At 37.8% G+C, this 13,465-nt stretch overlaps 1 protein-coding gene across 2 annotated transcripts in view; it reads right to left on the reverse strand.

The window, feature by feature from the left end:
- Positions 1–235: 235 nt before the first annotated feature.
- brinp3a.1 (bone morphogenetic protein/retinoic acid inducible neural-specific 3a, tandem duplicate 1) overlaps positions 236–13,465 on the reverse strand; it is a 54,721-nt gene continuing 41,491 nt past the window's right edge. For both annotated transcript variants that reach the window (XM_055213326.2, XM_055213325.2), the window contains exons 8-9: positions 12,702–12,924; positions 236–2,042 (exon numbers count right to left, since the gene is read on the reverse strand). In XM_055213326.2, coding sequence (XP_055069301.1) covers positions 926–2,042; positions 12,702–12,924 — 1,340 coding nt within the window. In that variant the 3' untranslated portion in view covers positions 236–925. The remainder of the gene's footprint in view (positions 2,043–12,701; positions 12,925–13,465) is intronic.

Raw genomic sequence — 13,465 nt, forward strand, 5'->3', positions numbered from 1 at the left:
CACCGAAAAGTGTATTTTACTACACTTTTTTTCAGTGTTGGTTTGGTTACAAGCATTGCTCAAAATATCTTCATCATCAGAACAAAGACATTTATAAAAGTTGTAACAACAAGAAGGTGAGTCAATGATGACAAAATGTTCATTTTTGGGTGAACTTTCCCTATAAAAGTGTTTGGCACTGAATCATTTTATTTAAATAAAATGAATGAATGTGCAATTCAAGAAGATAGAAGTATTTACAGACGCCACATAAAAATGACTTTTATTTAGAGTAATACCAAATTCATGTTCTATACATTTTATGGACATTACCTTTGTAACTTGTCACAAATAATAGATTTTATAAAAATAAATGTACATGAAACAGAATATATTAGTTCCTTGCTTACGTTTTGTGATTTTAAACCGATTTCCTCCTACATTCATATTCTGACAAACACTTTTTTTGAGAGTTACAGTGTTGACAGACAGAATAGAAAAAAATTATAAATTCGATGTCTTAATTTTCCCCAGGCACAGACGCCTGATTACACTTTCAAGATTTGGCTCACCGTGGATCTTCTGCCTCTGTTAGCATACAGAGAACAAAAAGGTGAAAACGTGAAAAATTAAGACACTGTTTCCAGAAAACGTTCATGTATGTTTATCAGTACTGATGTTGAAGCTACAGTAATTTTGGCAATGTGACATGAAAATAAAATACAAAGTCATCACTTTGCTCACTAAGCTGCAAGTTATTGTAAAAAGGCAAAATTTTGGCCATTTTCTTGAAGCAGCCAATTTTATCAGTACACCAAAATAACCTGAACCATCACTGCATCCCACTAGGAGTCCGATGTTTTTCTTTAATTAAAAAAAAAAACCTGGCCGTTCAACTACTGTTAATGAAATCACAACAAATATACTGCTACCTTGCAGTGACTTATTAGCTACATAGTTTGGTAGTTTCGTATTCCATTGAGTTGGGCTGCTTGCCGCTAAACGCCTGAAGAGCGGTCTGGATTCGGACCACGTCTGTGGTGGAAAGTTTGAGCCTGTGGCGTAGCAAGCAGGAGAACAGATCCAGAGGCTGCTGGCCCGGCGGAGAGAGTCTGTTCACCCGATCTCTGATCTCCAACAGCTGCAGCAGGGCCGAGTCCTGCGAGCCCTGCGTGTACGGGTAGTCCAGTTGCAGGATCAAGTCTTGGATGGCCTCCGGATCAAAGTGCATACTGTATCCAAACACCTGCATACTGTTGATTTTCATGTAGCCAAGGTTACGGGACGAGTCCATGTATTCCAACGGCTCAAAATGGACGGTGCCGTTCCCCTGAGCCGACGTGGTTTTTACGCGGCTCCTCAGGTAAATGTGCACAGTCTCGAAAAAGGTCTTCCATTTGTTACCCAGAGTCAGGGTCCAGTTATAACAGTCAAGTGGGATGTCTAATTTGGTCCTTTCCCAGTCAGGGTAACTGTTCTGGTCAATGGGCATGATCCAGCTCTCGGAATGACTACCTCCGAATGGGTTGATGTAGACGGACAGCATAGGTTCCAGGGTGCTGTTTTTAGTAAGGCATATCTGCAGGGAGATCCCCAGGAGCATGTGAACATGGCTAGATTTAAACTTGTTGCTCTTCAGCGTCAACAGCATCCTCTTCCTCCAGCTCGGATCGAACCAGTTGTTCAGTCTGACGTCATTGCTTATGAACATGGCGTGGACACTGATCCGCCCATCTTTCTTTTGCAGAAGGTAGCGCAGCTCGGTGTCCTGAAGGTCTGTCTCAAAACCGATGTAGTTGTCGGTGGAATCTGGAATGGTATTCCTACAGGTCCCTTGGCTCAGCATGTAGCCAGGATTGCAACTGGCACACCGGGAGCGATTCTCGTAAGAGCAGGAGGCACAGTGAGGACCGTCTCCCACATAACAGGGAATGACACCCTGACAGGACGGGTGCTCGTAATGACAGGAGCAGGTCCGCGTTTCCTCCATGTATGAGCCTATTTGATTGTTCTCACTGCAGTACATGATGGAGAGGATGTACCTTAGCCAATAGCTGGGAGACCTATGGTGAAGAAAGCAATGAGATAAGTCAGATCATCTTGAAGAATATAAATACAGTTGTTATTAAAGTTGTCACAATAATTATTTAAAGGGACACTCTACTTGCTATGCTTATTTTCCAGCTCCCCTAGAGTTAGACATTTGATTTTTACTGTTTTGGAATCCATTCGGACCATTTTTAGCATAGATTAGCATAATCCATTGAATCTGACCAGACCACCAGCATCCCGCCAACAAATAACAAAAAAGTTGATATTTTTCCTATCCAAACCTCGACTCCTCCGTAGTTACATCGTGTACTAAGACCGACAGAAAATTAAATGTTGTGATTTTCTAGGCCGATATGGCTAGGAACTATACTCTCGCTCCGGCATAATAATCAAGGACTTTGCTGCTGTAACATGGCTGCAATGATATCACAAAGTGCCCGAAAATAGTCCCCTGCTATTGAATGTAACCAAGGGGACATGTTACAGCGGCAAAGTCCTTGATAACACGATGTTACTACAGAAGAGTCAAGTTTTAAATAGAAAAAATATTAAAACTCTTTGGTTATTTGTTAGCACGATGCTAATGGTCTAATCAGATTCAATGCATTATGCTAAGCTATGCTAAAAGTGGTACCACCAGACCCGGAGATCAACTGAATGGATTCCAAAACGGTAAAAATCAAATGTTTAACTCTTGGGGAAATGGAAAATGAGCATGTTTTCAAAAAAGTGGTGTGTCCCTTTAAAGCTAATGTAGCATGTGGTTTAATTTCGTTCCTACATCTCCACTAGTTTATGGCTTTTAACTATTAGAAGTGAGCTTGTAAATTGTTTGAAAGTACAGCCTGCTTTTCCAAACACAAGGAATTTATTGTAATTTTAGTTGATTTAAGTTGAGCGGAAAATGTGGCAAAAAAAAACAATACTTAAAAAACAACACCAGTTACTGAATTATTTCCAAATAATTACATCCATTTTACGAGCATGAAAAGCCCATCTTGCAAAAATTTACATAACATGCATATTCAGATAGTTTAATGACTCTCGCCGCAGCCACTGGCAAATGAACCAAGTGGAGTGAATCAGCACGATCTGTCACGTAGAGTCAAACTGTAAACATCAGCTGAAACGTACATGTATTCCACTTTCCATTTCACTTTGTTCCAAGTGAAATAACAGGGTGAAATTCAATTTAAATCGGAGTAAATGATGTGTATACCTATTTCCAAGTGCCAAAAGTCTCCCAAATATTTGATGTTTAAGTTAGATAGATAGATAGATAGATAGATAGATAGATAGATAGATAGATAGAATTATATAAATATCTATCTATCTATCTATCTATCTATCTATCTATCTATCTATCTATCTATCTATCTATCTATCTATCTATCTATCTATCTATCTATCTATCTATCTATCTATCTATCTATCTATCTATCTATCTATCTATCTCAGTGCAGCCTCATTAAAGCACAAAAATGTATTCCAGCCATTACAAAGAGACAGCTGCAGATTTTCTTTGTCGTGGAATTTTCACTCTCTTATAAAAACAGTTTACCTTGGATTAAAACAAAAGTGATGGCAACAGAATGTATAAATATTCATGGCACCAGGCTGCCTGAGAGACAATCGGTATGCAGGTGGTTGGCAATGAAGAAAATCTCAGCAGCCTGTCAGCATATTTCCCTGACAGAAACGGAAATTCACACCAGAAACGAAACATGCTCATGCCCGTCTATTCCAAGAGAAAACAATTATTTGAGAATTTCCATATTTTTAGACTGTGAAAACCGTCTCATAAAGAAACAATAATTGGTTGAATAAGCACTTTAGCTTTTACGCAAATTATATCCATAATGTATTTGTCATGCACTATATTCAGTTACAGTAAACAATAGATGGTGTGCTACTATATATTCAAAACAATTTAAGCCTTCTAATATTGTATGAGAACTACAACTTGCTTAATAATTTGGAACAACATATTTTGCATATTTTTCAAAGTATCTTTTTACAATTTAATTTCATTTAAATAGAATAACATCCACACTGTCATATAACTGTTGAGGGTAAAATAAAATTTGTAAACTTACTGACTGTATTTGAAAATTAAACAAAAATGCCATGTGCATAATAATTTGGCATGCGGTGTAAATTAGGGATGCAATGAAAAGAAAATTCTTGGCCAAAGCGGAACAAAAACACTCAGCTGAAGGACGAAGAAATAACATTTTTTTTATTATTCATTTTTCTATTTATTTAGCCAATTTTCTCACAATTGCAAAACAGTTACATTTTCTGAATGTCCTTTTTAATATATTTATTTATCATTATTTAAAAATAAAAGAAAAATAATATTTCAGCATTTTAGGGCCTGTTACACCTGGTCATTTCTCTAATCAGTTAGATATCTGACTTGTTAAAACTTTTCCATTTACAGTCAATGGCATTAATGAGTTATGGCTAAACGGATATTAAGCCATTCTTCTATTCCAGCACAAAATGCAAATAACCTATTCATTACTCTGCCTTAAGAAACTTAAGGGCACATTCACACGCATTCACTTTTAATGGGTCACGTCATGCGTTGCCGAACTGAATTGTGGATCCGTCGGCGCCGCATCAGTGCCGTTGCTCGCGGCAGAAGTTGAACGTTTCTCAACTTTTCAACCGACAACGCGTGCGTCAGCCAATCAGATCGCCTTATGCAAATAACCTAGGCAGAGTCAGACAATTACATTTATGGAAGACCAGAGCATGTGTAGCGGCCACTGTGATTGGCTGTTGGCCACGCTTCAGACAAGCCTTCCGTTAAGCATTAACGCTTACGCCCCGTGTGAATGCGCCGTAAGAAGCACTGTACTGTATGTTGAGCAGCGGACGCGTGGCCTCAAGCACGAGGCACGACGAGCAGAGGGAGAGAGACGGCGGCAAGATTGACAGAAGAAAAAGCACTTGGGTCTAACAAAAATGCCTTTGTAAATAAACGTTTTATATAAGCGTATTTGCCATTGTAGCACTTTACAGGTTCTAGGAAGTTTTTATTACATACTGCTGACGCTCTTTATCTTTCCTCTTTTCATGTATGACATGAGATGAAGAGCTAAAGTCTCTCGTTGAATCTCTCATGCTAGTGCATTTAGCAGATACCCAGGATTTCCGCTGTGTCTTTCTCATAGAAGGATGTCTTGATTTTAAATTATAAAAAGAAACTAGTAGTGCTGAATGTTTTTGCCTCTTTCTCGGACACTTTAAAATGCTTGCCAACATGTTTGTTACATTATAACGATAACTATAACGATAACTATATTAGCGTCAACATCATTGAACGATAACGATACATTTATGCTAATTCACTCGCGCAAATCACTTGCCTTTAATATTGCATATTTCCTGTAAAAAAAACTTTTGCAATTCTTTACATGTCACTGAATATGTAAATATACAGCGGGTAACAGCAGATGTCCACAAGCTATGTTTCGCGTAACTTTAAACAGTTATTATAATAGTTTGTGTAATCTCGTACCTTTTGGCGTAGTTAATGTAATAGAATAAAAAGCATTACGTTGTCAATTTCACAGCAACTGCATCAGCGCTGGATACCTGAGGTAATTTTATGTTATAGACCTCAGCAATGAGCTACACTGTCATTTCAAGTGCGCGTGCACTTGGGTTCAAATAGATTTGATTGGCTGTCATTGGTTTATCAGGTGGAAAAAAATCGCTGAGAAAGTGATCCAAACGATATCATTCATTGTATGTTTATCGTATAGTTGTGGTGTGAACTCCACTATTCTCTTTAATATAAAACGATTTTTAAAACTATATATTTTTTAAAGTGTTCGTTATAATGTGAACGGCCCTTTACTCTGCGCTGGTTGCTATACGATCGCATCATCAAAAACCTCATTGTTCGGTAAAAAATGTATTTAGTCCTTTCACTTGTTCGGCCGAATAATTTTGGTTGCCAAACAATCGGTGCATCCCTATCTTATATGGGATTGTCTTTCATGATTGAATTTTTCAAATTGTGTTTTTGCAACTTCTTGACAAAAGAGATTACATTAAAAAGATGTGTGAAACATGGACTACAGTGAATGATGAAATGACAGTAAAAAAATAAAAAAGGGACTTAAAAGCAGACAAATAAAAGGTTTTGTTTGGGCCTAGTGCAACTTGAATCACATTATCAAAGAAGATGAAAGATCAAGGAGCATTTCAAAGACATGCCTGCGCTGAATCTATATCCAAGATCTTTGTCATTCCTAGTACACAATTGCAAATCTAACATTGTCACTGTTTCTTTAACCCTTTAACTACCACTACCTTTTAACCCTAGAATGCATAAAGTGGGTCAAACTGACCCAACACCCTGTTTTTTTTTATACTTTATCAATTAAAGCATTTATTTATTTGATATTCCATAAATTCCCCAAAAACATTGTTTCTGACACTCATGGATACAGTGGCGGCCGGTGACTTCTTTATTCAGGGGCGCACAATGCGAAGTTCGTCATAACATGTATGTAGCCCGTCATGTGTGTGGTTCGTAATTTCAAAATATGTGTTCTGCGCATCCTATGTGCATCACGTGTCTTGTCAAAATAAGTGCAGACGCGTCTAAAGGGTTTATGATAAAAGAGACGCTCACGTTTGCCAGATACTCGCATAATCTCATGCGTAATCCGAGTTTACTGTTAAGTAAGTGTCTTGCGTGTATTTTGTGAACGTGAGCGTCTCTTTTATCATTAACTCTTTTGATACGTGTGCAGCAAGCACTTATTTTGACAAAACACGTGCACATGGTTCACATGATGCAACAAACACATATTTTGAAAACGCTAGCCACATGACACTCCGAACACTTATTTTGAATTTGCACCCCTCTGAAGAGCAGTCACGAGCCGCTACTGCATGGATATCATTTTAATCATTCTTGGTCATCGGTGGGGGCTAAACATTTGTTTTTTTTTTCATTATTTTTGAGTAATTATTATGTATTCTTAAAATCTAAGGATTACTTAATCTTTATCAGGTCACATGACAAGCACAGACAATACTACTGTATGGTCCGGTCAAGTACATTTTGTCTACAAATATAAAAAAATAATAACAAGCAAATTATATAACACAGATATTGTTCAAATACTATTTCAGCTACCTGGCGGCGAATTATGAGAGATGCCGCACTGCAAAAAATGCCTTTCTTAGTATTTTTGTCTTGTTTTCAGTAGAAATATCGAAAAATTCTTAAATCAAGATGATTTTGATGAGCAATGACCTACTACTAAAATAAGTCTAGTTTTAAGACCAAAAATATACAATTTAATGATTTTGTGCTTAAAACAAGCAAAAATATCTGCCAAAAACTTTTTTCTTAAACATTTAATTCAAGAAAAAATTTCTCACCCCATTGGCAGATATTTTAACTTGTTTTAAGCACACATTAACTTAAATTGTATTTTTTTTGTCTAAAAGCTAGATTTATTTTCTTTGGCCATTTTGCTTATCAAGAAAATACCTCTTAATTTAAGAATTTTAAGATATTTCTACTGAAAACAAGACAAAAATCTTAAGTAAGAAAGGCAGTTTTTGCAGTGCGTATGGGCTGACCTTGTAACCAGCACAGCCAAACCAATGTAAAGTCCATTTATGAACACATTTGGGTACAGATACTGTCTGCATACACATTTGGTAGTGACAGCTTTTGTACCTTTTATCTGATAGTCCAGCTAGTAATAATATGGTGATTTGTGAATGATGTGTCTTAGACTATAAATATGAATTAACCAAGAACTTTTGAATTATGAAGCTGATCAGCGTTTTATGGTTTGCATTCACCTCATCTGACTCAAGTAGCCTTCACTTGACTTTTTTGCATGCATAATTTCTCTTTTGTGCCCGGCTTGGCCCCTCCACCATCTCTGAGCACTCAGTTTCAGACATAAGTTTCTTAATTCATGACCCTTACCAAAGACACTGCATTATCATGCCAGTGCAGAGCCCGTAAATTACCTGTTTTTGGTGCCTTCCATTAAAACACATCCTGCACTTTAGCCTATAGATGAGAAGATAAAACCTATTCATCCACTAACTCCTGAAATGATTAGATGGGACAGTCTCTATCATTTCAGAGAGGCTGGGACTTCGGCCAAGACACTAGACTTAACACAATTATGCTTGCCACAAATGCCCTCGGATATGGACTGAGTAGTGTGTTAAAGGCATTTCTTAATTAATTAGTTCGGGGGACATGCATTTTAAATTTCCTATTAGCCCATCCATTTGGAAACTGATCAAGAATGAAGATCAAGTGAAACAACAATATATATCACCCTCGAAACAAATATGGACGTTATTGTAAATTCAGGGTTTGATTTTGCATGAATCTACTGTTTTGCAAAAATACTGTTTAGAAATGACTAGGGTCACCTGACTGATTTTTTTTTCTGTGTTGGAATGTTTAAAATTAGGGGGCGTGCACACCAAAGCCTTTTAATGCGGCTGAAAATGGCCGACTGCCAGCTTTTCTTCAGCTGAGCGCTTTGGTTGCTGTGATAATTCTGCTTTGTTTATCAGTCACTGTACGATGCATGGTTGTTTGTTGTGATATTTGTCCCGCCCCCCTCCACTGTGATTGGACGGTCATGTGAGAACTGACATTGATGAGCTAAGCTTTTCACTCAGAGTTGAATATTTTTCAACTCTTGGCGCTCAGCGCAGGCTTTCAGCGCGGACAATAAAAAGGCCTGCTTTGAAAACAATTGAAAACATACACCGGTCGCCGGTGTAAAAGCTTTGGTGTGCACGCCCCTTAGTTATTCTGAAAGATATGGTTGTAAGAAAGTATAGTTACATGTGAGTATCATGATATTTTGCTTGGCAATACTGCATGGATTCTTACAGGAATAGTCTACTCATTTTCAATATTTAAATATGTTATTACCTTAACTAAGAATTGTTGATTCATCCCTCTATCATCTGTGTGCGTGCACGTAAGCGCTGGAGCGCTCTGCGACGCTTCGATAGCATTTAGCTTAGCCCCATTCATTCAATGGTACCATTTAGAGATAAAGTTAGAAGTGACCAAACACATCAACGTTTTTCCTATTTAAGACGAGTAGTTATACGAGCAAGTTTGGTGGTACAAAATAAAACGTAGCGCTTTTCTAAGCGGATTTAAAAGAGGAACTATATTTTATGGCGTAATAGCACTTTTGGGAGTACTTCGACTCGCCGGAAAAGTTCGCTCCCCTTCTCCCTCTCATTATGGGAGAGGGAGGGTGTTACTGCGCCGAGTCGATGGAAACTCCTTAAAAATGTTATAAATATATATCTCACATTACAAAATGTTTTATTATTAATATAAATTTAAAAAAAGTTTTTATAATAAATAAAGCAGTAAAAACAATAAATGGGATCTCTTTTAAAAATATATACGATTATAGTAAATTGTATAATATTGATTTTTTTTTAAATTTTGTATTCACAACTAAAATACAAACGATACAGTTAAATTTAAAAGTCATTCCATAGTTTTGTTGAATTTATTCAGGCTGCAAGTCTAGCATGGAAACCATGGACCAATTCTTCCCCTGAAATATGGAACCAATCACAGAATGGGGAGGAGGCAGCAAGACGATGACAACGTCTATGCGACACACCAAAGCAGTTTTGTTTATCCAACAAGGCAGCAGACGCCAAGTTACTTTTCGATGCAGCCTTAGATAGTTTTCTAAGTGGTTTTGAACACAAGTTTATTTAAAAAAGAGCAACTTTTGGTGTTAAACAATTTCATATCCAAGAAGGAGGTTTGGATATGGCAAGACATGATAGCCACAGAGTTTTATAGGACCAACCTGCTAGGCATCGTTGTTGACGAAGTCCATTTAACTTATAAATGGTGAGTGCTATTTATTAAAGGATAATTCCGGTATTCAACACTTTGAGTCTCATTCCTGGCCCGTCTCGGATGAACCACAGCGATGGACACCGACATTACGACAACGGGTCGTGTCTTGACTTTTTGACTTGTTTAGAAGCGTCTCTTGACTGCTTCAGAATAGAAGTCAATGGCCATGCACAAACATGTCATTAAAACAACACTTAACGTTCATTTTCAAAACTCGGTGCTTCCCACCGAGTGGTTCGTGGTGTTCGTTGATGATTCAAAACAAATATATTGGCACAATGTATGATTTCAATCCATGTTATTTGCTATAGTGGAACTATTTTTTCAGACACCTCACAACCGCGTATATACTTTCGCTCTATATTTGAGTCTAAAGCGTTAGCACACTCCAGACCACTTGATGGCGACAACCACTTTGCCGTACAAGGACGCTGAACGGAACTCGGTGTCTAGTGTATAGACAGTCGACAGACAGACAATCATATAGACAGACAATCAAGCTCAACTTCAAACCTTAGGCTGGTCACTGAGCCATCAAATATGGGAAAAATTTCTTATCAGAGAAACTGAGCGAAAAAACTACAACCACATGTAAACAGACCTCTTTTCCGATATATCAGCGAGCAATGAGTCTTCCAAGAGAAGTAAGTGGAACTTTCCAAATGCCAAATAAAACATGAAAGAAACTGTATTTCGCTACACAACTTGTTTTTAATCATCAACGAACACCACAAACCACTTGGTGTGTAGCACAGTTTTGAAAAGGAACATTAAGTGTTGTTTTAATGACAATTACCAGAAGAAATTAGATGTGCTACAAACGTATTGATCTTCAAATCCAAATTAAAAACATTTCTTTTCTCTTGTGCCTATGACTGAGCTTTTAAACATAGCCACACTGTTTAGCATTACAGTTTTTTAAAAAATTTTTATCTTGATTTTATTATCCTTGAATCAACGTTGTGTCTGTGTGTTTCCTGTTTTTTATTGTGATGTTTTTATTTTTTTTATTAGCATTGTTCTTTTTGTAAAGCACATTGAATTGCCTCGATGTACGAATTTGTGCTATATAAATAAAATTTGAATTTGAATTGAATTTGAATTTGAATGTTTGTGCATGGCCCTTGACTTCCATTCTGAAGCAGTCAAGAGATGCTTCTAAACGAGTCAAAAAGTCAAGACACGACCCATTGTCAAAATTTCTGTGTCCATCACTGTAGTTCATCTAAAACAAACCAGAAATGACTCAAAGTGTTAAATACCGGAATTATCCTTTAATATCATATTGTCAATATGCCTGTAGTCTACCTACTGTGGTTGTCACAGTGCCACTAAGTTGTGTTGCTTTTCAATACCAATATACAGATAGATAGATAGATAGATAGATAGATAGATAGATAGATAGATAGATAGATAGATAGATAGATAGATAGATAGATAGATAGATAGATAGATAGTTTATTGTCCTGTGAACATGAGATTTGTTTTCACAAACTGTCATACAGTACACGCAGCTAGTACAAACATATATACACAAAAACAACAACAACAAAACACAAGATGGTGAAAGTTCAGCTTTGTAACTTATTGAGGATTGAGATTGCTGATGGTACAAAGCTCTTTTTGAAACGAGCCCTTCTCCATGTCAGGGTCCTATACCTGCGGCCTGAGGGCAAGAGAGTGAAGTTGAAGTTGAGGGGGTGCTCTGGGTCCGTTGTTATGGAGTGGGCAAGGCGGGCTATTGCTCTGTCATTAAGTTCTGAAATGTTAGGTGTAGAGGAATGTATTATTTTTGAAGCTATGTGTGTGATTTACTGACAGCATAGTGTTAAAACTAGTGGAGCAGTATAACAAAATGGGCTGGATGATGCTCATATACAGAAGTAACAGAAGACGAGGGGCAATGCAAAGGGAGCTGAGTTTTCGTAAAACATGCAGACGTTGTTGTGAGCGTTTTTGGATGTCTGTTATGTGATGGTCAAAGGTGAGCTTATTGTCCAGGGTGAGTCCAAGGTATTTGAATTTCTCCACCCGTTCTATGATGTTGCCATGAATGGAGATCTGACTGAGACTGGGTGCGTTGAAGACCAGTTCTTTTGTTTTCTCAACATTGAGATGGAGAAAGTTGTCTGTGCACCAGTGTGTGAAGTGTGATATTGTATCGTGGTAAGCAGCAATGGTGGTATGATCATTGAGAAGAGCCAGAATTGCAGTATCGTCTGAGTATTTGTAGTATGTTGTGATGGGTGAAGGACTAATACAGTCATTGGTGTACAGCGTGTAGAGGAAGGGTGATAAGACACAGCCTTGAGGAGCTCCAGTGTTAATTATAATGGTGTTCGATATGACAGACCCTATCCTCACAGCCTGTGGTACAGCTACCTGTTTAGTTGCATAGCTTTCAGCTGTGTGCACACATACCAATAAAAGTTGTTGACGCTTGAATTTATCTCGCTCTACATATGTCATCTGGTATAATTGAAATGATTGGCTATGAACTACGTACAGATGCATTTGATAGACATTCGTAGCGCATAATACACGGCTCTGGGCATTTGTTAACCACGCCTCAAATACGAGAAAATGAGCATGTGATGTCAGCCAGGCTACAAAGTACTTTAAATCTTAAAAAAAAAAAAAAAAATGTATATATAGTGCCAGGGTCAAGCTGCAGGAACCTATCCCTTACTAACAAGCAATTATAGATAAACACATTTCCATGCATAACTTATTAGGAAAACTGCACTTCTCTTACCTCTCCCTGGGCAAGGATATTTTGGGTTGAGTTCGACACCTTTTGCTTAGTTTGAAGAGTTTGCTGACAATCCGCTGTGCTTTGCCGAGCAGCTGTTTAGTGCCTGTCTCCAAAAGTTGAAAGCGTTGCTGAACACCAGGGTCCATCTTCCAGACATACTGCACAGCAGATGTGTTCAGGGCATAAAATGTTGGTAATCTCCTCACAAAATTTTGAAACTCCTCTAGAAAGCAGACAAATGTTGAGAATAAATTACCTGAATGAATTTCCCTCATGTTGGGATGAAGAAATCAGTCATGTTTGATCAAATGAGTCAACAGTGAAACCAGGAAAAGAAGGGAGCAGGTGGAACGTTATTTTCATTCCTTTTGATGAAAATTGAAAATTGTCCTGTGTGATTGAATGGGGACATTTTTGCTGAATTGCCAAACACTAAGCCGTTTCTAAGAAAGATGGCCTGGTTTTAAAAGGATTGCGTACGGTTTGACTTTAACAACCACAAAAATACTAAGATCTGACAGGATGGTGGGCCGGTAAGGTAAAGCAGGATCATCTTGGCCACACAAATGTCTTTCAGCAGAGGGAAGTTCATTTTCATCCGCAGCCGGAAAAATCGATAGCTGTGTTACAGCACCGAACACTCGAATCGATGCTCCCTAACATCTAATAAGAAATGATCTCAGTGCCTATAATTAACAACACAGATCCTCATCATAACCCGACAGTTCCAGTCTGCACAGATTATTCATGCTATCAGACATTAG

The sequence above is a fragment of the Misgurnus anguillicaudatus genome, chromosome 8 (assembly GCF_027580225.2).
Source record: "Misgurnus anguillicaudatus chromosome 8, ASM2758022v2, whole genome shotgun sequence".
Lineage (NCBI taxonomy): Eukaryota > Metazoa > Chordata > Actinopteri > Cypriniformes > Cobitidae > Misgurnus > Misgurnus anguillicaudatus.